Source organism: Simochromis diagramma, unplaced genomic scaffold (assembly GCF_900408965.1).
Source record: "Simochromis diagramma unplaced genomic scaffold, fSimDia1.1 OVJJ01000466.1, whole genome shotgun sequence".
Classification (NCBI taxonomy): Eukaryota; Metazoa; Chordata; class Actinopteri; order Cichliformes; family Cichlidae; genus Simochromis; species Simochromis diagramma.
In genome coordinates this window covers 1,557,132-1,578,970 of record NW_024387287.1, presented here as the reverse complement: position 1 = coordinate 1,578,970, position 21,839 = coordinate 1,557,132, and the positions used below count along the sequence as shown (strand labels likewise).

At 40.3% G+C, this 21,839-nt stretch overlaps 1 protein-coding gene across 4 annotated transcripts in view; it reads left to right on the top strand.

Annotated features, from left to right (window-relative positions):
• vps13d (vacuolar protein sorting 13 homolog D) overlaps window positions 1–20,187 on the top strand; it is an 88,430-nt gene extending 68,243 nt beyond the window's left edge. For all 4 annotated transcript variants that reach the window (XM_040003797.1, XM_040003798.1, XM_040003799.1 and 1 more), the window contains 12 exons: window positions 1,709–1,813; window positions 2,687–2,836; window positions 4,787–4,936; window positions 5,097–5,193; window positions 5,272–5,420; window positions 6,925–7,059; window positions 8,625–8,792; window positions 9,756–9,888; window positions 10,539–10,734; window positions 14,149–14,280; window positions 14,363–14,603; window positions 19,236–20,187. In XM_040003797.1, the coding sequence (XP_039859731.1) occupies window positions 1,709–1,813; window positions 2,687–2,836; window positions 4,787–4,936; window positions 5,097–5,193; window positions 5,272–5,420; window positions 6,925–7,059; window positions 8,625–8,792; window positions 9,756–9,888; window positions 10,539–10,734; window positions 14,149–14,280; window positions 14,363–14,603; window positions 19,236–19,367 (1,788 nt within the window). In that variant the 3' untranslated portion in view covers window positions 19,368–20,187. The remainder of the gene's footprint in view (window positions 1–1,708; window positions 1,814–2,686; window positions 2,837–4,786; window positions 4,937–5,096; window positions 5,194–5,271; window positions 5,421–6,924; window positions 7,060–8,624; window positions 8,793–9,755; window positions 9,889–10,538; window positions 10,735–14,148; window positions 14,281–14,362; window positions 14,604–19,235) is intronic.
• Window positions 20,188–21,839: the final 1,652 nt, after the last annotated feature.

Genomic DNA, 21,839 nt, shown 5'->3' with positions numbered 1-21,839 from the left:
GTATCCAGAGTCGTACGCAGTGAGGAGGTAAAATTATTAACAAGATAATCGACCTCTGTTGGGGTAGCGTTCAGATAGCTGCTCTGCTCTGTGTTGGTACAGGGCATTGGAGATGATAACAGTGGGTGGATTATATTCTTAAACTTAGTTACAGCGCTTTCAGAAAGACATCTACTTTGATAAAGTCTACTCTCCACCGCTGTGTAATCAATTATTGTAAATGTAAATGTTATCAGGAAATGATCAGACAGGAGAGGGTTTTCAGGAAACACTGTTAAATGTTCAGTTTCTATGCCATATGTTAAAACAAGATCTAGAGTGTGATTAAAGTGGTGGGTGGGTTCTTTTACATTTTGAGAGAAACCAATTGATTCTAATAACAGATTAAATGCCATGTTGAGGCTGTCATTTTTAGCATCTACATGGATGTTAAAATCACCCACAATAATTATTTTATCTGAGCTCAGAACTAAATTAGATATAAAGTCTGAGAAATCAGACAGAAACTCTGTGTAAGGGCCAGGTGGACGATAGATGATAACAAGTAAGACTAGTTTCTGAGTTTCACAGCTGGGGTGGACAATGTTAAGCATCAGGCTTTCAAATGAATTAAAAGTCTGTCTTGGTCTTTCATTAATTAATAGGCTGGTGTGAAAAATTGCTGCCACACCGCCCCCTCGGCCTGTGCTTCGAGATTTCTGGTAGTTAGAATGACTCGGGGGTGTTGATTCATTTAAACTAACATAATCATCCTGCTGCAACCAGGTTTCTGTAAGGCAGAGTAAATCAATTTGTTGATCAATTATTAAGTCATGTACTAACAGAGACTTGGAGGAGAGAGACCTAATATTTAATAATCCACATTTCACTGTTTTACTCTTTGGTTCACATATGGATACTGTATTGTTCTTTCTTTGTAATTGTTTATGTTTAAGTTGTTTGTTGCTGGTTTTTAGTTTGTTTTTTGTCTTTTTGGGAGCTGACACAGTCTCTGTGGAGATGGGTTTTTGGGGGGGTAGCAGGAGGAGAGAAGCTGCAGAGAGGCGTGTAAGACTGCAACTCTGCTTTACAGTCCCCTTGCAGGACTCATTGGTCTTCTTGTTGATGAAGAAAATTCTTTCTCACTCAAGCAGCTCGTTTTGACTCATTATCCTGCTCCTGAATATGCTATGGTCAATAGGACACCCCCAGTAATTGTGTGAATCAGAAGCCTTAGGTACACTACCAACTCACTCATGTTTTCACCCTAGAGACTTGTCAATGTATTCCAGGGGCCAGAGCATGCAACACAAAACAAGTTAGAAACCTCTGGCTAACATTCCTAAAAACACTGGTAGCGACCAACTGTCAGCAACAAAACGATGCATGACAGGCAAATCACTTCCTGTGTGAGCGTGCCTTAAGACAAAGAATTGAATGTTCTTGAATGATTTTAACCCATCTGAGCATGTGTTTTTTTGTTTTTTTTACTGAAGGTGGGATGGTAGAGTCATTTATATTTGACCTGACTCCAGATGTTCCAAATCTGATAGACAGTCTCTTTGGTTTTTCTTTTCTGTTCACACACTATAAATCTGGTAACTGCTTCTTTTATGATGTACCAGATATTTATCACTCTAATGATCCAAAAATACTCATGAAAATATCTGAATTTCATATCTGTGAACCTCCTCAGTATTGATTTTGGTTTAAACTGCATTTTTTGCAGATCAGTGACTTCAATCAGAGGAGAATGATGAGGAGCTCACCTAGTACAGAACAGGATCGGGGCAAAGATGACGTGAAGAAGAGAGAGGCTGAGCAGGAGCTGGAGGTAAAATCATTTGAAATGCATCTATTATGCTGTAACAAAAATATTTCACTTCAAGTGTTTATTTGTAGTGTATATATACTTCTCAATTTGGGGATTCAGATATTCTCACAGTTTAAAAAAGTGAATATGCTCTCCCAGCTCTTCATCTTTAAGAACGAAGACTGGAGGCTGTGCTTAAACTACTGGGGGATCACTCTCCACAGCCTCCCTTGAAAAATCTCTTCCATGGTACTGGATAGGAGCACAGCAGAGTGTGACGTACCAACAATGAGTATTAGCACCTCCAAATTTGAGGCCATGGCCCTTAGCTGGAATAGGGTGGAGTCCTCAACGTGAGCTGCTGCGTCATGTGAAGGAGCTTAAGTACCTCAGGGTCTTGTTCATGATTGATGGGAGAAGTGAGCAAGAGACCATGGCTACAGTGATGCTCTCTGGTCTCTCTTCCTTAGAGATAGTCATTTGAGAGAGTCTTAGAGAAGAGCCCCCGTTCCTCGACATCGAAAGGAGCCAGTTGAGGTGGTTCAGTAATCTGGCAAAGATGAAATGGGTGAAATGTTCCAAGCATGTCGCACCAAGAGAAAGCCCCTGGATCTGCTGGAGAAATTACATCTCTTGGCGTGTCTGGGAATCCCTCAATGTTCTCCTGGTTATGCTGGATGGGGTGGGGAGAGGGTTGTCTTGCCTTCTCTCTTCCTAGCCCTACAACTCTGCCCTGAATAAGAGAAAGATGGTGAATGTGTGGATGAATATTATCTTATTATTTTCTAGAATTTTTTACATTGTTGTACTGGTCTTGGTTAGAATAGGCTTTCTAGAAAACCTTAAAATGGTTCATCTAGGAATCATACACTTCTTCTCTGTAATTATACCCAGGTGTTGGTGAACTTGGAGGAAGGGCTAGGGCTGTCTCTGGTCAACAAGGTTCCTGAGGAGCTTGTTTTTACTACGCTGTCTGGTATAGATGTCCACTTTACTCGCACTGCTGCCAATGAAGTGTTGGAGCTGAGCATCCACAATATACAGGTGAGCTTACTGCACATTTGAAAATATTTACAGTACTTAATAAACGCATTACAGGACCACGCAGTGTGAGGTTTATTCCAGAGCTACTTTAAATGAACTGTTTCACATGCTCAGGGTAGCTTTCCATTATCTGGACTCACTTACCCAACACTGACAGTCAGGATAAGTTTCACACAAAGCTGGCTATCAACGTTAACACAAGGTTTCACTAATCTGTGTTTTTTTTTCTTAGTTGTAGCCTCTGTGGTGTATGATAGTCTGGGAAGAAGCAAAAATTACCATGGCAACATACTGGTTTACAGTAGGAATTAAACCACCTTCGTAATACATAAAACCCAGCTTACATAAAACCCTAGAGTAAAACAGTTTTCCAGCTTCCTCTCTCTAGTACAGGACACCGCTCTGCAGTCAGGTCTCATGCCTCCCCTGACACCACACCCTAAATCCAGTGCTCCACTTCTGCCCTGCAGCTGAGCCATAAATCACTTAAATTTGAATTCATGTTATTAAAAGACGCATAAATGACTTCAATGAAGCAACCAAGATTTTATTGAAATGTGTACTTTCAGCTTAAATGGGTGGCAGAATGATACAGTGGTTAGCATCATTGCCTCACAGTAAGAAAGTCCTGGGTTAGAGTCCAGACTAGGGCCTTTCCATGTGGAGTAAATGGGAAATGGACTGATTCTTGTATACTGCTTTTCTACTCTACCTGAGCACTCAGAGGATTTTATACAACTTGCCTCATTCAGCCATTCATACAGGCACTTTTTTCTATGCTTCCGTGCTTTCTATCTAACACATACATTCATAGGCACGAGCCCCACATGACCTTGAATTGGAATAGAGCGGTGGATAATATAGATAAATGAATGCAAAAGATGCTTCATTTTACATTCATGTGGTATACATGCTGAAAATTAAGAAGGAAAATTATTTGATCCCCCTCTGAATTTGTAAGTTCACTTACAAACAAAAGAAAAGTCTCTAAATTTTGTGGTAGTTTAATTTTATTGGAGAGAGACAGAATATGAACCAAAAATCCAGAAAAACACTTCATATAAATAACAGTCAAGCACAGACGTGGATGCTTTGGAGTCGTTTCTCTGTTAAGGGTACAGGATGACTTTGTTGTATTGAGCGGCCAATGTATGGGATCGTGTACGGTAAAATCTTGGATGAGAACCTCTTTCCCTCGGCCAGAGAGCTGACGATGGGTCATGTACCGTCTTCCAGCATGACGGTTATCCAAAACATACCAACAACATAACCTAACAAAGGAACAGCCAGATAACAAGCACATTAACATCATGGAGCCAGTCTCCAGACCTCAGTACTAGAGAAAATGTATGGAGGGAGCTGAAGCTTCGAGTTGCCAAACGGCACCAAGAAACCTAAAGGAATTAGTGTTTCTGTGGAGATGGGGGGGGGGCAAAATCCTACAAGAAACATCTTATTGCTGTGTTTGCCAACAAAGGTTTCTAAGTCATTTTAGCTTAGGCATCAAATACTTAATTCACTCAGTGACATACAAATCAATTCGTAACTTTTTATGAAATATGTTTTTAAATCAAAATTAAGCTGCCATAAAAATGAGAGATTTCACATCTTTGTATTGTAAGTGAGCAAATTTACAAATAATTATTTAACTTGCTGTACTTGTGAGTCTGATAAGTGCATCTGGAAAGTATTCACAGCATTTAACCTTTTCCAGATGTTGTCATATTATTTCACCCTTAATTTCACATCTTTACACACATACCTTATAATGACAAAGGGAAAAAGTTTGCTTGAAATTCTTGTAAATAAAAATCTGAAAATAAAAATATAATATGTACATAAGTATTCAGTCTGACACTGTGCTGTGAATGCTTTCCTGATGAACTTGTTTATCTAGTAAATGTTTCGCTAACTCTATAAATACTCTTTCTGTCACATTGTGGTTATCAGGTGGATAATCAGCTCTTGGGTACCACTCATCCTGTCATGCTGTGTGTGACTCCCAGTTCCAGTGAGAGCAGTGTAAGTGACAGTGGCCCAGCAATGCAAGTCAATTCAGTCAAGGTTCCTAGCAGCCTCATGCTTACTGACCTCTACAAGGTGAGTACCACACAGTGCTCCATCACAGGTGATCACTGGGGACTGTAGAAAAGTAAACTGATGAAACTGTCAGAAAGTCTTGATATATTTTTTTAGAAAACATATAGCTTTGTTGTACCAGAATCTTGTGACTAAAGATGTAACCATGATATATACGCAGCACCTGATGGTGACAGCTCGTCGCTTCACTGTCATAATTGAGGAGAAGTTGCTGCTCAAGCTGCTCAGTTTCTTTGGATATGGACAGACAGATGCTGGTGGGTCTTTGTTTCAGCATCATTGTTAATAGTGGTAAGAGGCTCACCGCAAAACTGATCATCTTTATTTTTATCCAGAGCTGGAGAAGTTGGATGAAAACCTCCGTGACAAGCCCAACGAGGACACTGGACCTCACAAACGGTACTACTTTGAGAATTTGAAGATCAGCCTTCCTCAGGTCAAACTGAGTGTCTTCACCTCTCACAAGCTGCCTGCTGAACTCAAGGTAACCAGACACTGATCTTTTTTTATAACCAAGCTTTTAGCCTGAAATCATTCTGATAATGCAAAGTGGCGGTGCCTTTGATAGAGAGCAACATGTCCAAAAACCAAAGCTTAATGGTAGACATAACCACTCAAAAGTTTTATTTTCTTAAAGCAGTTGCTCAGCATTTTGAGAATATTTTCTTCTTTTCCAGAATATGCTGTTTACATGTAAATACAATTTAATTAACCTAACCAAGTATAAAAATTGGAGTAGCTTGGATCTTTATATATAATAAAGCTAAATTAATTGTTTAAAGTTGAAAACGTCTTTGTAGGGCAGATGAAATCTTAAAGGATTGATATAACAGTAGACAGGCACCAGTTCTGTGTAGCTCTCACTCGTGCTGCCAACAGCAGCAATATTTAGGTGGGAGATATCCACATGAATACTAGGACACAAGGTTTCCAACCAGAACATCGTATTCTGTCACAGGAGATCAGTGCTTTTCATTTCTTACATTAAATACTTAAATACTTATAATGTTATGTGTGATCAGCTGGTTTTCACACCATAAAATTGTGACTTTGCCGATTATTAATTAATTTATTTTAAAGCTGTCACCATATTGGGTTTTGGAGCCTTGAGTGGCTACATCTGGAGCTCGATATGGAGTGCTACGTTATCAGCTAACAGTTGGTAGCTCATTTACCAAGGGGCATCTATAAACTGCTTGATGCAACACATGCACACACACACACACACACACCTGTGCATATCTGCTGATTAGATAAATCTGTTAAAATAGTACCAAATGGCGCCAAAAACCCAAACGTTGTTAAAAGGTCCAGATCATTGACAGTTAGCCGAGGTGAAGTCAGACAGCTGCTAGCTAAAGCACTACACAGGTACACCTGGCAATCCAAGCAGCCGAGCCACTGACTGAACAACGTCCAAATGGGAGATTTATCTTAAAAAAACACACTACTTCCCATATAGTTGTTACTAGGGAGAGATGGACGGCAACATATTTTTTTACCAAGCTGTTTTGTATCAGGCTGTCCGTGGGCCCCTGAGGCTGCCTGTTGTTTCAGACCACCACTCCCAACAAACATAGATGTTTACATCAGCGCTGTAACTTGCACTATTTTATCAACCGATTCACACTATAAACAGCGTTTGCCTCTTATCTGTATTTAATTATTTAATTTAATAACGGTACAGTACTCTGCTTTTGGTAACCATTGTCCTTCATGTAAATATGTAAAAATTGTGTATGTTTCTGTTCTGTGTCATGTGTACTGTTTGTTTGTGTATATGTGTCTTTCTTGCTGCTACACCCAAATTTCCCCTTGTGGGACAATTAAAGGATTATTCTATTCTAATGTGGTTAAAGCCTGACTTTGCAGGCACTCTGCATTTATGGCATAAAACAATTCAAGTATCTGAGAGCTGCCATGCTACTGCCTCATATTATTACGTGATTTGTTTTTCTTTTCTTTTCCTTTTTTTTTGGTCATTTTAGGCCCTGAAAGGTACCCTGGGCTTTCCTCTAGTTCGCTTTGAAGATGCAGTCATCAACATGTACCCATTCACAAGAGTGCATCCCTATGAAACACAGGAGATCATCATCAATGACATCCTTAAGCACTTTAGAGAGGTAACAGGCTTTATATACGTGTGTGTGTGTGTGTGTGTGTGTGTGTGTGTGTGTGTGCGTGCGCGCGCGCTTAGCATAGTGGTAAGAATGTCTGTATCAAGTAAGGGTCCCTGGGCTAGAACTCGTATGCTAACCAATCCTACCTCTGATATGAGCGAGAGACTGAAGCCATACCGGCTCAGATGTCGCCCAGATTAATAATGTCCCGCGTCAGGTGTTGAGGAACCAGGACACACTGATGAGAAGTGAGCTTCTGGAGCAAGAAGGCGCAAGTAGACAAGAGATGAGAATAGGACACTGTTGGAACACTACTATACAAGTAACTCCAGTGGAAGTGGTCACATGAACATGATGAGGGACCTATGGAATCTTCGATATCCAGCATCCAGTTTGATGGCAAAACAACTAGTAGCTCAGTGTTCCAACATTCAGAAGAAGGTAACTGCTCTCACTGTAAGAGACTGACAACAAAAATGCTACGCCAAGGACGACAGGTCAGAGGGGAGATATCATAACCCCCACCTGACATTTGGTACCAAACCCCAAGTATGAAGGAAGAAGGAGTGTTGAGTGTGAGAGGTGCTGACCTGAAAGATAGGATTATGGCAAAGCTGGAAACTTGGACCCTCCATAGCTGGTTACCAAGACCACGTGAAGTACCCTCTGAAGATCTACTAGATGATGTGAATGCACAACTATGGACAATTCCTACTGCAACCATCACCACAGCCTATCAGCTGATCTACACCACCACAAATAGAACAGTTGAACAATGGTAAACAGGGATTTGTGTTGTTGTGTGGAACTGTAACTTCAGGTTTATATGAAATGGTAATTATGAGGCAATATGTTTTAGGTCATTTTACAGAGAAATGCAGTAGTATTGTAATGAATAGTGTAACAAAGTATTATCCTGCATTACTTTTAAGAAAAGTGTTCTGTGTAATACTTTTTTGAGTAATGATCCCAACGCTGATAGCAACAAAGAAGGTAAATCCCTCCAACATGGACAAACATTTGACCCACAGCATGTAATTAATTTGCATTAATGTAATGTCTCGGTGGTGACTCTCAAAATGTAGCAAATGAGAATCGATAAGTAATAATGATAATGGAATCACTACATTCTTATCAATTCTTATTCCCATCCCAAGCTGCCTAAGACAGTTCAGGCTGTGCTGAAAAATACCAAATATAGACTTTCAAGCTTTGTGAAATTGTACAACTTCTGTTCTTGCCTTACATACTGCATTTATATATATATCTTTCAATGAAAGGCTGCAGCTATTATATCCCATTTTCATAGCAAACTATAAAGAAATGTGGTGGGCTCAGGAATTTTGCACAGTACTACATGTCTACAGAGATTTCATTTAGAAGAATTTAGTAGAACAACAAAAAATATATAAAAAATTAAAACTGCAACAATTCTAAGCTGTTAAGGTGTTTATAAAAAAATGTTTTTAAATCCACTATAAGTTATCACATAGACAACTATGTCATGTGCTGTGGTAGACAGTGTAGCTTGTGTCAGAGCCTTACAGTGCAGTGTTGTCTTTATGTAGGAGCTCATCAGTCAAGCGGCTCAGATACTTGGGTCTGTGGACTTCCTGGGGAACCCCATGGGCCTCCTAAATGACGTCTCTGAGGGCATGACTGAACTCTTCAAACATGGCAATGTGGGTGGTCTCATACGCAGTGTAACCCACGGTGTGTCCAACTCTGCAGCCAAGGTATGTATATCTTAGGTTTGGTTCACGGTGCCTCTCACTTTTTAGGTTTGGTTAAAATCAGATAAACTTTATTCACCCCCAAAGTTCAGGGAATTCTGTATTTGTGTGATATTTTTATATAGTTTATATACCCTGGTCATTAGGTATGAATGTCATCTTTTAATCATTTTTTTAAACTTTCTTTTTCCAGGTTAGAATGATTGTGCAGCATCTCTAATGAGATTAAAAAAAACAAGATTCGGGTACACAACTTCAAATTTATTTAGGATTTTCTGCAAATCCACACATGATCAAAAATATACATAAAGCCTCAAATATATACATAGACATTAGAAGAGTTAAGTAAATTTTGTTGTTTAGGTGTATAATGTCCAGCCAATGACAGCAAATCGTCATTTAGTTTTAGTCATAATTTAGGCATCTAAATTCTTTTAATTCGTTTTTGTTGATTAAATATTCTAAGATTATAGTAGATTAAATCTGAAATGATTTAATCATTTAATCAAGCTCTGCCCAGGTGTCACTGTGGATGATTCAAATTCGGTGGCAGCATATTCACCATGTGGACGTAGCACCTGGTTCATGAGGTGTTGGAAAGTGGCTGGGGCTCCGAACAAGCCAAAAGGAAGTGTGAAAAATTTGTACAAACCATATGGAGTAGAGAAGGCCATTTTTTCCTTAGACTGTGGAGACAAGGGAATATGCCAGTATTCCTTGGTTAAATCCAGTGTTGTAAAAAAAAGTGAGCAGTGCCTAACCGGTCCGTGAGCTCGTCAACCCAGGGCATGGGCTACGCATCAAGCTGTGACATTTCACTTGTGCGAGACATGAACGATGTGCCCTGGTCGATCAGTATGTCTTTCTGGAGATGACCTGAAACGGCACCTGCGCCACACTCTTTGCAGAAATGGTGCATAGAACCAGTCTATTTACAGTGTGGTGGGACTCTGCTTTGTTTGTCAGTTTGCAGGGACTTTATCGGATGGGCTGGGAAAGACTATGGACAATCGGCACCAGAATGAACGAGAGTACATCAGATACCACGGAGCCACCAGTGGAGAGCACCTGGTAGCAGGGATTCATGGATTGGCTCACGGTACAGCTTCAAAACTCTTCTTTGCCTGGTTAATGCTACCACTAGTTGATAAAAGATTCATTTAATTAGTGTCTGAATGAAGAGCCTCCCAAACCCTTAAAAATGTAATTTATGTGAACTCTGTTGTCCGTATGCTAAAATGCTAAAAAAGTGGTGGGGAGAACAAATTATTGTTGAAACAAAAGATTTAAGATCAAACAATACAGATTACTGAATGAAAGATGACACTAAAATGATAATTGTTAATAGAAAATATTTGAGCCCTTTGGAATAAGTGATGTTTCAGAATTGATTTTTACATAATTTGAGCTGATCTTCAGATGACAGAATTATTAGCCCCCTATGGAAATTTTGAAAAGTTGAAAAGTGCTGTTTAATGGAGCAAGGAATTTTTTAACTATTATCCACAAAGGGCGAAAATATGGAACAGTAGTGAACCTTCCCAAGAGTAGCTGGCCAACCAAAATTACACAGCGCAGCAACGACTCATCCAAGAGCCTCAGAACAACATACCAGAAACATTACTCACATGAAATATCAAAGTTACAGATTGTCTACATTAAACTAAAGACCCACTGCCTGCTCCCCTTGAAGCTAGCATTTTTGCAAGTTTGTACATCCTTTTAAATACACGTTCTGTCCTCTCTCAGGTATCATTGGAGGCATGACGAGCATCATCACTTCCACAGTGGAGGGTGTGAAGACGGAGGGTGGGGTCGGTGGCTTCTTCTCTGGCCTGGGTAAAGGCCTTGTTGGTACTGTGACCAAACCGGTGGCTGGTGCTCTGGACTTTGCATCAGAGACAGCCCAGACAGTCCGTGATATGGCTAGTCTAAGTAATCATAGGTGGGTTAAGTCTGTTCTCTGTAGTATTTGAATCCAAAACATTATTTTATTTTGTTAAAGTCAGTTTTATTATATAACCTCAACCTGAACATGCACCAGCTTATATTTTGACCATGTGCACACATGGATTCTCTCCAAGCAGATTAGGCCACTCTGCGGTGGGGAATACTCTTCATTTCAGTAGAGGTCTTTCTGATAGTGGTGAAAGTAAGTTTAAGGATATAATTCCTCCACTATCCACTATCTCCTTCAATGCCTTGTGCCCACACAGTGCAGAGGAGCTACTTAAACTCTATGCCCCCAGACGTCAATTATCTTATTACATGTTTTACATGTTTTACATGTTTGGTGCATACAAGTCTGGATACTGTGGCTCCTCTGAAAAGGAAAGATGTAACTGAAATGTGCAATCTACATTTAGCCTGAAGATACTTTGAAATACTTTGTTACTCTATGAAAAAGCTCCCTGTGAAGCTAGAACATCTTACTGTTCATCACTGATTGAAAAAAAAATTCAATTCAATTCAATTTTATTTATATAGCGCCAAATCACAACAAAAGTCGCCTCAAGGCGCTTCATAGATAGAGAGAAAAACCCAACAATCATATGACCCCCTATGAGCAAGCACTTTGGCGACAGTGGGAAGGAAAAACTCCCTTTTAACAGGAAGAAACCTCCGGCAGAACCAGGCTCAGGGAGGGGCGGCCATCTGCTGCGACCGGTTGGGGTGAGAGAAGGAAGACAGGATAAAAGACATGCTGTGGAAGAGAGACAGAGGTTAATAACAGATATGATTCAATGCAGAGAGGTCTATTAATACATAGTGAGTGAGAAAGGTGACTGGAAAGGAAAACCTCAATGCATCATGGGAATCCCCCGGCAGCCTACGTCTATTGCAGCATAACTAAGGGAAGATTCAGGGTCACCTGGTCCAGCCCTAACTATATGCTTTAGCAAAAAGGAAAGTTTTAAGCCTAATCTTAAAAGTAGAGATAGTGTCTGTCTCCCGAATCCAAACTGGAAGCTGGTTCCACAGAAGAGGGGCCTGAAAACTGAAGGCTCTCCCTCCCATTCTACTTTTAAATACTCTAGGAACAACAAGTAGGCTGCAGAGCGAGAGCGATGTGCTCTAATAGGGTGATATGGTACTACAAGGTCATTAAGATAAGATGGGGCCTGATTATTTAAGACCTTGTATGTGAGGAGCAGGATTTTGAATTCAATTCTGGATTTAACAGGAAGCCAATGAAGGGAAGCCAAAACAGGAGAAATCTGCTCTCTCTTTCTAGTCCCTGTCAGCACTCTTGCTGCAGCATTTTGGATTAGCTGAAGGCTTTTCAGTGAGTTTTTTGGACATCCTGATAATAATGAATTACAGTAGTCCAGCCTGGAAGTAATAAATGCATGAACTAGTTTTTCAGCGTCACTCTGAGACAGGATATTTCTAATTTTAGAGATGTTGCGCAAATGGAAGAACGCAGTCTTACATATTTGTTTAATATGTGCATTGAAGGACATTTCCTGGTCAAAAATGACTCCAAGGTTCCTCACAGCGTTACTGGAGGCCAAGGTAATGCCATCCAGAGTAAGAATCTGGTTAGATACCATATTTCTAAGTTTTTCAGGGCCGAGTACAATAACCTCAGTTTTATCTGAATTAAGAAGCAGAAAGTTAGCGGCCATCCAGGTCTTTATGTCTTTAAGACATTCCTGCAGTTTAACTAATTGATGTGTGTTATCTGGCTTCATGGGTAGATAGAGCTGGGTGTCATCTGCATAGCAGTGAAAATGTATGCTATGTCTTCTAATGATGCTGCCTAAGGGAAGCATGTATAATGTAAACAGAATTGGTCCTAGCACTGAACCCTGTGGAACTCCATAATTAACCTCAGTGTGTGAAGAGAAAATAATAGCAACCTTAGATTTCTCTTCAGCACAGTACAGCTTTCAGTATCACTGACATTTATTTAGACTCTTTTTCTCCAACCTCAGTAATTATTACTTCAGTAATTCCAAAACATCAACATGTGTTTTAGACCATATTCCTACAAGACTGCTCAATGAAGTCCTGCCATCCTACAGTCTTTCACTCTTAAACATGCCTATCTCTATTAATGACCTCGGTACCACAGACATTCAAGCTAGCAGTGATTAAACCACTACTCAAAAGCCATCGCTTTACACATCTGTCTTAGCTAATTATAGACTCTCTAATTAAAGACAATCTCCAACTTTCCTGTTATCTTAAAAATGGTTGAAATAGTAGCTGTAAAACAGCTAACACATCATCTGCAGAGGAATGGTTTATTCAAACAGTTTCAGTCAGGTTTCAAAACTCATCACAGCACAGAAACAGCTTTAGTGGAGGTTACAAATGATCTTCTTATGGCCTCTTATAGTGTGCTTCTTCTTTAGCTACTCCTTTGTTGCCTTGGTGGTATGTTTTGAGTCATTGCCATGGTGGAAGACCCATCCACGATCGGTCTTCACTGTTCTAGTTGAGGGAGGGAGGTTCTTGTTCAGGTTTAAATGGGTTAGTTGATGCCAGAAAGTTGTTTTTTGGTTTCATCTGACCACAGCACTTTCTCCCAAGCCTTCTCTGAACCATTTAGACCAGGAGGGTCAAACCTACGGTCAGCGATACAATTATATCTGGCACGCAAGATCATTTCATATGTCAGTTGTTAATGGTCCATCAGTATGTGGGAGCCAATCTTCAGCCAATCAAGAAGAAATTCTTGCTAAGTATTACCAGCATGTAGACTTTCCAATGAGTGGCCATAACTTCCTGGATCAAATTTACACCTCAACATCTCCAGTCTCCCTCAGAATGCTGTTGAAGTTCTGCCATAGACCTGGCAGCAGGCGTACGTTTTATGTGTGCCAGGTCTGTCCAGCATCCTCCCCCGCCACCTGATCCAACTCACCACCAGGTGTTGATCAGTTGACAGCTTAGCCCTTCTCCTTACCTGAGTGTCCAGAACATATGGCTGCAGGTCTGGTGATATGATTACAAAATCAATCATCTGCGACCTAGGGCAGCTGCGTGCACTTATTGACACCCTTATGTTCAAACATGGTGTTTGTTATGGACAAACTGTGATTTGCACAGAAGTCCAACAACAAAACACCACTCTGGTTTAGATCCGGGAGGCCGTTCTGCCCAATCACAATGCTCCAGGTCACTGTCGTTGCCTACATGAGCGTTGAAGTCTCCCAGTAGGACAAAAGAGTCCTCAGGTGGAGCACCCTCAAGCACCCTGCCCGTTCGGTGCATAAGCACAATTGACAGTCAGGACCCGTTCCCCGACCCTAAGGCACAGCTTCATTTTTGTCTAATGTTCTTAGAACTGAAATATCCTGAATCGTTCTTGTTCTTGGAAGTGTTTACATTCTGCTGCTATGTCGTTCAGGCTCACTGTGCAGCGTGTGAGGAAGCCCCGCTGCTGTAAGGGACCCCAGGGTCTGCTGCCTCGATACTCAGCCACACAGGCGGACGGTCAGGAGCAACTGTTCCACCTCACAGACAACATTCACTCTGAGTTGTGAGTGTAACTCAGTTCATTGTGTGTTCTTACAGTTGATTGCCTGCAGATTCAGAAAAGCTTAATGTTTTATTTCCTACAGCTTCATTGCTGTTGAGCCCATTGACACGTACTGCGTACTCATCTCCTCGAAAGTTGTCTACTTCCTGAAGCCAGGTGACTTCGTGGATCGTGAGGCCATCTTTCTGGAGGTCAAATACGATGACCTCTACCACTGTCTGGTATCTAAGGATCATGGGAAGGTATATGTGCAACTCACCAAGAAGGCTGAGAATACTAGCAGTGGTGTGGCAATTCCCGGTCCTTCCCACCAGAAGCCCATGGTGAGTTTTCGGTGACATTTTTGGATTGTTCCAGTGGTTTTGATTGATTCAAATTAGACAAAAATACTGTCTCATTTCTCTTTAAGCAGATAGTTTGCATTAGACCAAGCAGGACAAATAAAAGCCAGACACAGATTCATTCACAGAAGAAGAAACCAATCCACTATGTTTTTTATTTTGTATCCTGTGTGATACTCAAACAACTACACCCATCAATATGGTTTACAGCAGAAAAAGAGACTCCTAATTTCCCTTTGAACAACTTCTGCAGTATGTTTGGTAACTAAGAATATAACTTCATCTTAGTAGCCATGTAAGTGTCTGGTGCTTACCCTCTGATCATGTGTCATCACAAGTAGGGATGTTCCTGCCGACTAATTTCCTAAATCGACTAAGCAAGTGGGAAAAATGAGACTAATAGACCAATTTAAAACTAAGAAACACTCATATACAGGGCTCTAGACAAACTTTTTGCCACGGTTGCACTGGTGAGCACTTTGCGCACCAGTGTACTTTTTGCGCACCAGCACAAAAGTTAGGTGCACCCAAATTTTTCAACCGCATTGCTTAACACCACAGTTTTACATGTGCACTTTTTTGGGGGGGAAATTGCTGTCCATACAGACAATTGATTTGTAAACGATTAATTAATAATCTTGTCAACACAAAGTTCTTTATTTGGAGCACATTTCTACAAGAAAGATAAGTTACTGAAAAGTGCTTGTGCTTAAAGTGCGTTGGCACTCTTTGGTGATATTGTAGGCAATGTTAAACTTAATCATCACATCGGCCTCCTCTGACGACCTGTTTGCTGCTGCCTGCCGCTTAAAGGCAGTGGGTAGAGGGGACACTTGGGCAGTGCATTTATCACGACATATAACCTGTTTTCTGGATACACTGTGCTTGTTCAGCGTTCAAAGATTGATGGTTTTAGAGCACTGGCTATGAATTTCAGACAGATCAGGCCTTAACAAAAAAAGTTATCAATAATTCTTTTCATCTTTTCTCATTACCCACAGCTACATCCACTTCTGTCAGGCCCAGGCTGCTCATTAGGGCTGGGTATCGTCACTGATTTCTATAATCCATTCGATTCCGATTCACTAGGTCCCGATTTGATTCAATTCAAGAGGGAATTAATGACGACATTTATGAAATGTGAAGCGTAGTTTGGATCTTCTTTTGCTGCTGGTTCAGCGTATTTTGGTTGGAGAGATACAGAACCTGTAGCCCAGAATCTAGTGCAAAAAAGACATAAACACAGCGCGGACCCGATGCATCAGGATCAGTGAGCTGTCGGCTTTCAGCCATGTCCATGTACGGGCCGTCGGGTGAGAAAGACGAGAAAGAGAAAGCTGGTTCAGATGCGTCGGGTCCGCTCTGTGTTTATTTCTTTGTGTTGAATCCGTTTACCTGCTCTCATTTACTGTTTGGCGGTTGGTGAAATAGTTTTGTGAGCTTTAACCTGAGATTCTGGCGTTTCAGGATTTAATAAATCGATATCACTTTATTTAAGCTACTCACCTCTCTCTATCTGCCTGCACTTTCAAACGTACACAAGAAGGACCACAGGAACATCTGGACCATGGCCAATCAGAGAGGTCCCACCCCTGACCATCTTTGATTGGTTTAGACCAGGGGTCAGCAACCTTTAACACCGAAAGAGCCATTTGGACCCAGTTTCCATGCAAAAGAAAACACTGGGAGCCGCAAATACTTTTTGACATCTAAAATGAAGATAACACTGTATATATAGTTTTTTACCTTTATGCTTTGTGTGAACAACTAAGGTTTGTTGCTTATGAAATCCATGAAGTGCTAATGAGAAAATTACGTTTTATTTATGTAATTAACACATTTTGAACTTTTTAAGAAATATAACAAAAGGAAAGACACCAGCTGAACTAAAATGATCCATGTAGCAAACAAAAACTGTTATATCGCCTTTGGGCTTTTGGAGCCTTGACCTGACTTTTAAAAAATAATTGGAAAAAAAGCACTATGCTGCTGAAAAATGAAAAATAAATATTTGCAAAATTCTGCCTAAATATGTATTTTACCTGGTTAATGTGTGTGTCAGGGCGTAGTCTGCAGCGCTGCTGCAGGGGAGGCGGACGCACCTGAGCGACACCCGCAATCACGCCTCGCCGCCCTAACATCTGTGCTGTTGTGTTGGTATGTGTCGGGCTGTGAGCTGAAAAGCTACAGCTGGCTGTATGCGTACAGCAACCGTGTGTGAAAAGTGGTCAATAAAGAGATGCTGAAAAGCGTGTTCATGCAAACAACGTTGGGTCTGCCGTGATATGTTTGCAATGGGACTTCTGGTCCCCAACCTCTGCGCATAGCGTCTGCAAATCGGGGCTGTACGAAGGGACTTTCATCTTTAAGCAGGAGTGTAAGCTGTCATCTGTGAGGCGTGAGCGGTGTTTGTTTTTAACATAGTTCACGGTGGAGAGTAGCTGCTGACATAATGTGGATCCGAAGATCCATAATTGGCCTACCTGGGGTTAAAAGTCTCGATAAATGCACGCCGTTTAGGCGGGTATATCGGCTTCAGTGAGTGTGACGCTTATTTTGAGCGATGAAAAAAACAATAGAATCTAATTTTATTTTTATATTTCAATATCACAATAATCTTCCAATTTAGAACTACAAGTTAAAAAAGAACTAACATAAATAAATTACACTTCAGCTAAATACTTCTAATTTATTTTCCCAAACCACACAGAGCCGCACTATAAGGACTAGAGAGCCGCATGCGGCTCCGGAGCCACAGGTTGCCGACCCCTGGTTTAGACCACGATAGGGGCATAATGTGTGTCTGTTGTGTCTCCACACGGAGACTTTCAGAGTTGCTGAAACCTTTTTTTTTTTCTTCACTCAAACAGTTGGTTGCACCAGTGCGACCTAGGGTTGTTTTTTTTGTCACACCATTGAAAAATTTGGTTGCATTTGCGACCAAATTGGTCACACTCTAGAGCCCTGATATCAATTTAAATTTGAGAACTATTTAATGAAGGATGTGAAAAACTCTAAACAAAAGCATTTGAAACCAATAGTCACATTCAGCATTAATGATTAAACTGTGCAGCACTTGAATTGTGCATTAAGAACATTGGACTATACTCCAACAGACAACAAAGAAAAACACTTAAAATAAACCAATGTTAAATATGATATGAAAATATGTTACTACAAAAGATGCATTGTGCCGTGCATTATGATTGTTGCACATTGTTGGACAATTTCAATAAAACCACTTCATTGAAAGTTAAAATCTGAAATAACAAAACAAGAAATCCCCCAGCTATATTTTTCGCTTATCTGAAGTTGGGTCGTCCGAGCAGAGGCCTCAGCAGTGAGCCACCTTCTCCACCTTATCTGGGAAAAAACACTTCATTCCCAATCCAGTGTGTCCTGGGTCTACCCCGTGGCCTCCAGTTGGAACCCAGGAGGCAACCGCATCACTGGCTCATTTCGATATGGAAGAGTAGCAGCTCTACTGTGAACTCCTCCCAAATGACTGAACTCCTCACCCCATGCTAAGGGAGAGCACATCCACCGCCTGGAGAAAGCTAATTTTCCCATTTCGATTATCATAATATCAAGAACATTGATATAACTGCTTTCTCCCATTTAATTGAGTCTTCCTAGCAGAGACAATTTATCTACTCCTGATGAACTGGTGTCTCACTGCAATGATGGACTCCAGTCTTATGGATATTTTTGCTCCTTTAAAAACCCAGTGTCTCCTTTATCCACTCTGCTGGGTGGAATTTTGCCTTGACCCACTTCCCACTTAGGAGGCTAAATCCTACTTATCCTTACTCTTTCCTTTAATAGCAGACATTATTCATTTTTCCCTAATCTCTGCTTTTTTCCTTTACCTCTTAAAACAGCTGTGATAATTCCAACTCTCAACAAACCTGATGCAGACCCTTCCAACCTAAATAATTTGTGTCCAATTGCTAATTTACCTTTTCTTTTGAAAACTTGCTGTTTAGATCTACTCTCACCTTACTAACAATCGTCTGTTTGAGCATTTTCACTCTGGTTTTTGGTCACTTCACAGTAGTGAGACAGCCCTGGTCAAAATCACAGATGATACTCTTATGGCAGCTGACTCTGGGCAGACAGCCATGGGCTTCAGAGCTGTCAGCATGCAGTCAAGTCTATAGAGTGTTGATCTACTCATGTTATTCAGGTGTGTTGCAGCAAAAAAAGTAAACGTTTGGGGACACCAGCCCTCCAGGACTGGAGTTTGACACTTTACAATAATGGTTTGGGGAAGCCTGCAGATACAAAATTCAAGGTCTTAGAAGTACTCCCCACCTACATAATGTGATGATAACATTGCAGAAAACTAGAACAACCAAGGTCAAGTTGTGGGTTAGAAGACCAAAATAACTTTCTTTAATCCCGAACCTTCATGAGCTAGGATTCTTTTTCCAATCAGATAATGAGATACACTTCAGCTGAATTTTTAAAATCCATGTCATTTTAAATTGTAAGAAGTTGTCTAATTTAGTTCTCCAATTTCAGTGACTGGTGGCTTATAGGACCAGTTTTTATTCAAATTGTTCTGTCTCTTCCCAACTTCAGTGTTTTCATTCTTTGACGCTCCTTCCGTAGGTCCATGTGAAAAGCGAGAGCCTCGCCATCAAAATATCTCAAGAAATCAACTACGCCAAGAGTCTGTACTACGAGCAACAGCTCATGCTTCCTTCCACTGAGAATGAGGACTGCTTACTGCTTGAATCCTGATCAGGACTTTTGGAGATGGTGTCTGCAGGATTGTGGGGCATTTAATTGATTTTTGCAGATAACAGTTTTTTTTTTTATCTGTTTTGACAAACAGCAGTAAAGGGTACTGGGTACAGATACGTGACCTGATGTTTCAGAAAGCACAGACATGTACAGGATAGAAAAAAATAAAACTTGCACTGCAGTGTTCTTTTCACTGTGTATATGTAGAAAGCCCTTGTACTGCATTTGGCCTTTGCATTTATGACTTTTATGGCCGTAGTTGTACACATTCTACAACAGTTCTATATATTTGTGACTAGACTTAAATGTAAATAGAGCTGCATACCAAGAGTATAAATTGTTGTACATACTCTATTATGATGAAATATAGAAAGTCACAACAAAAGTGGATTATGTAACAAACTGCCTTTACAAATGTATTTTGTGTAAGAGTCTATTAGAGATGGGGACATTGATTTGCACTGACATTGGGGTGGGACATGCAGCCCCCTCAACCTTTCAATTATACACACTGGAGTGTCCGTCATCGCCTACACTGCTTTTTACAATCATAAATCTAATGTGTCTAATTTTATTTAGCTACCCTTTTTAATGACCTCATAATGAGCCTTCTAACCAAACTTTAAAGCAAAGTGAGGGCTTCCTTTTTACCTTTTACTCTGAGCAGCCCCATACGATAGGAAGCCACGGTTTGCAGGTGTGCGTGCACGTGCGTTATCACAGGCCTGTCAGAGAGATGACACACTCAGTCTGTGATCCTGTTAAAATGGTAAGATTTAAATAGACACTACTTCAAATAAAGCACCAGATTGCAGTACTCACTGTGGGGAACGCATTATTTTCCGACTCATTCAAAACACACATTTCCATTGTTGACTTCTTGCTTGTCCAGTGGTCTTTACTTCACTGATACACAGGGGCCACTACTGTCCTGTCTCAGGAAAACCAAGACCAAAAATGTGGAAGAAAGAGCTGGCCAAATCTCAGTGTTTTTTCCCTATATATTTTTTTTGTTTTTCTTTTTATTACCGGAGCCACAGCTGAGGGGTTGCAAAACCCTGAAATTAGACAGCTGGCAAGAAAGATTACTGCTGCTGTCACTCCTCTTCCTCCTCTGCCTGTGCTTCAAGGATTCTGAGAGTTAGTATGATTTAGGTATTGATTCATTTTAACTATTGCATTCTGCCTGCTCTAATCAAGTTCACTTAATGTTTAATAGTCCACATTTAATCTATTTAGTCATATGCAGTTGAGGGTTTCTTTCTTTTACATAACGTTCGTATATAAAGGTATAATGATATTTTAAAAAATTACGCACATAATCTATACATTAAATTAAATCCCTAAAAAACTGATATTAGTCTTTACTACCTCATTTTAAGTAAATTCCACCTAAAGTTGGGGTCAGCTTCATAACAGTTAATGTACATTTAAGGTATTTTTGTAGTTTAACATTTAAACCTTATACATTATATCACTGGACAGCAGTTTATTCATTTTCTTTCTTCTGAAAACTCTAATTGATACTCTATTCCTCCACTGTCAAGCTCAAACTTTGTGCAACTTGTGTTTCATTTATATAGCACCAATTTACAGCACTTTACCCCTACAATATTAGAGAGGAAACCGCAACAATCAGATGACCTTCCAATGGGGAGCACTCTGTGACAGTGGGAATGAAGAACTCTTAATAGGACGGGATGTGATTATTTGTATTTTTTGCTGGGCAAAAAAGTAAAACAGACAATGTTACTGGAGAAGAGCTGCAGGAGCATGTAACTGATGCTGAGAAAGTGGTGGTTCAATACTATAGAGTCGATCCTTACTTCCAACAGTGAAAGGACCGGAAACGTGGAGTGGCAGTTATTACGGGTGGAAATGTGCAGCTGTCAACCATCAAACTGAAAAAAGGCTGGGCCCTCCAACACAGTACTGGAAGGAGATGCCAGTCAACCGGTAAATAATCCAAAGCAAGACCTCAGTATCCACCAGCTACTTGAACAAAAAACAAAACAGATATAGATAAATATGCTCAGTGAAAGCAGCCCAAAGCTCCTCAGAATATGAAAACGATGACAAATCAACAAACACTATATGGATGCTCCCAAAGTAGCAAAAAATGTTTAAAAATCATCTGGTCCTTAACAGGTATTGTTACAGCAGGTAGTGTGAAACAATTAAGTAAAGCCTTATTTAGGCAAATAAATGGAAAATGGACTGGTTTTTATATATCACTTTTCTATTCTACTTTTCTACACATTCCAATGATCAGAGAGCAACTATGGGTATCAGTGTCTTTTCCACAGATGCTTGGGCATTGTTAGAATATATTTTTTATGTTTAATGCTTATAAACCTCATTACTTTATATTTCAAATAAACTCATAACACATTTATGTTTTATCTAATCTCACACATTCAAATGTTATCTTTCCAATGTGGGTGTTGGGTTGTGATACCTACAAGAAAA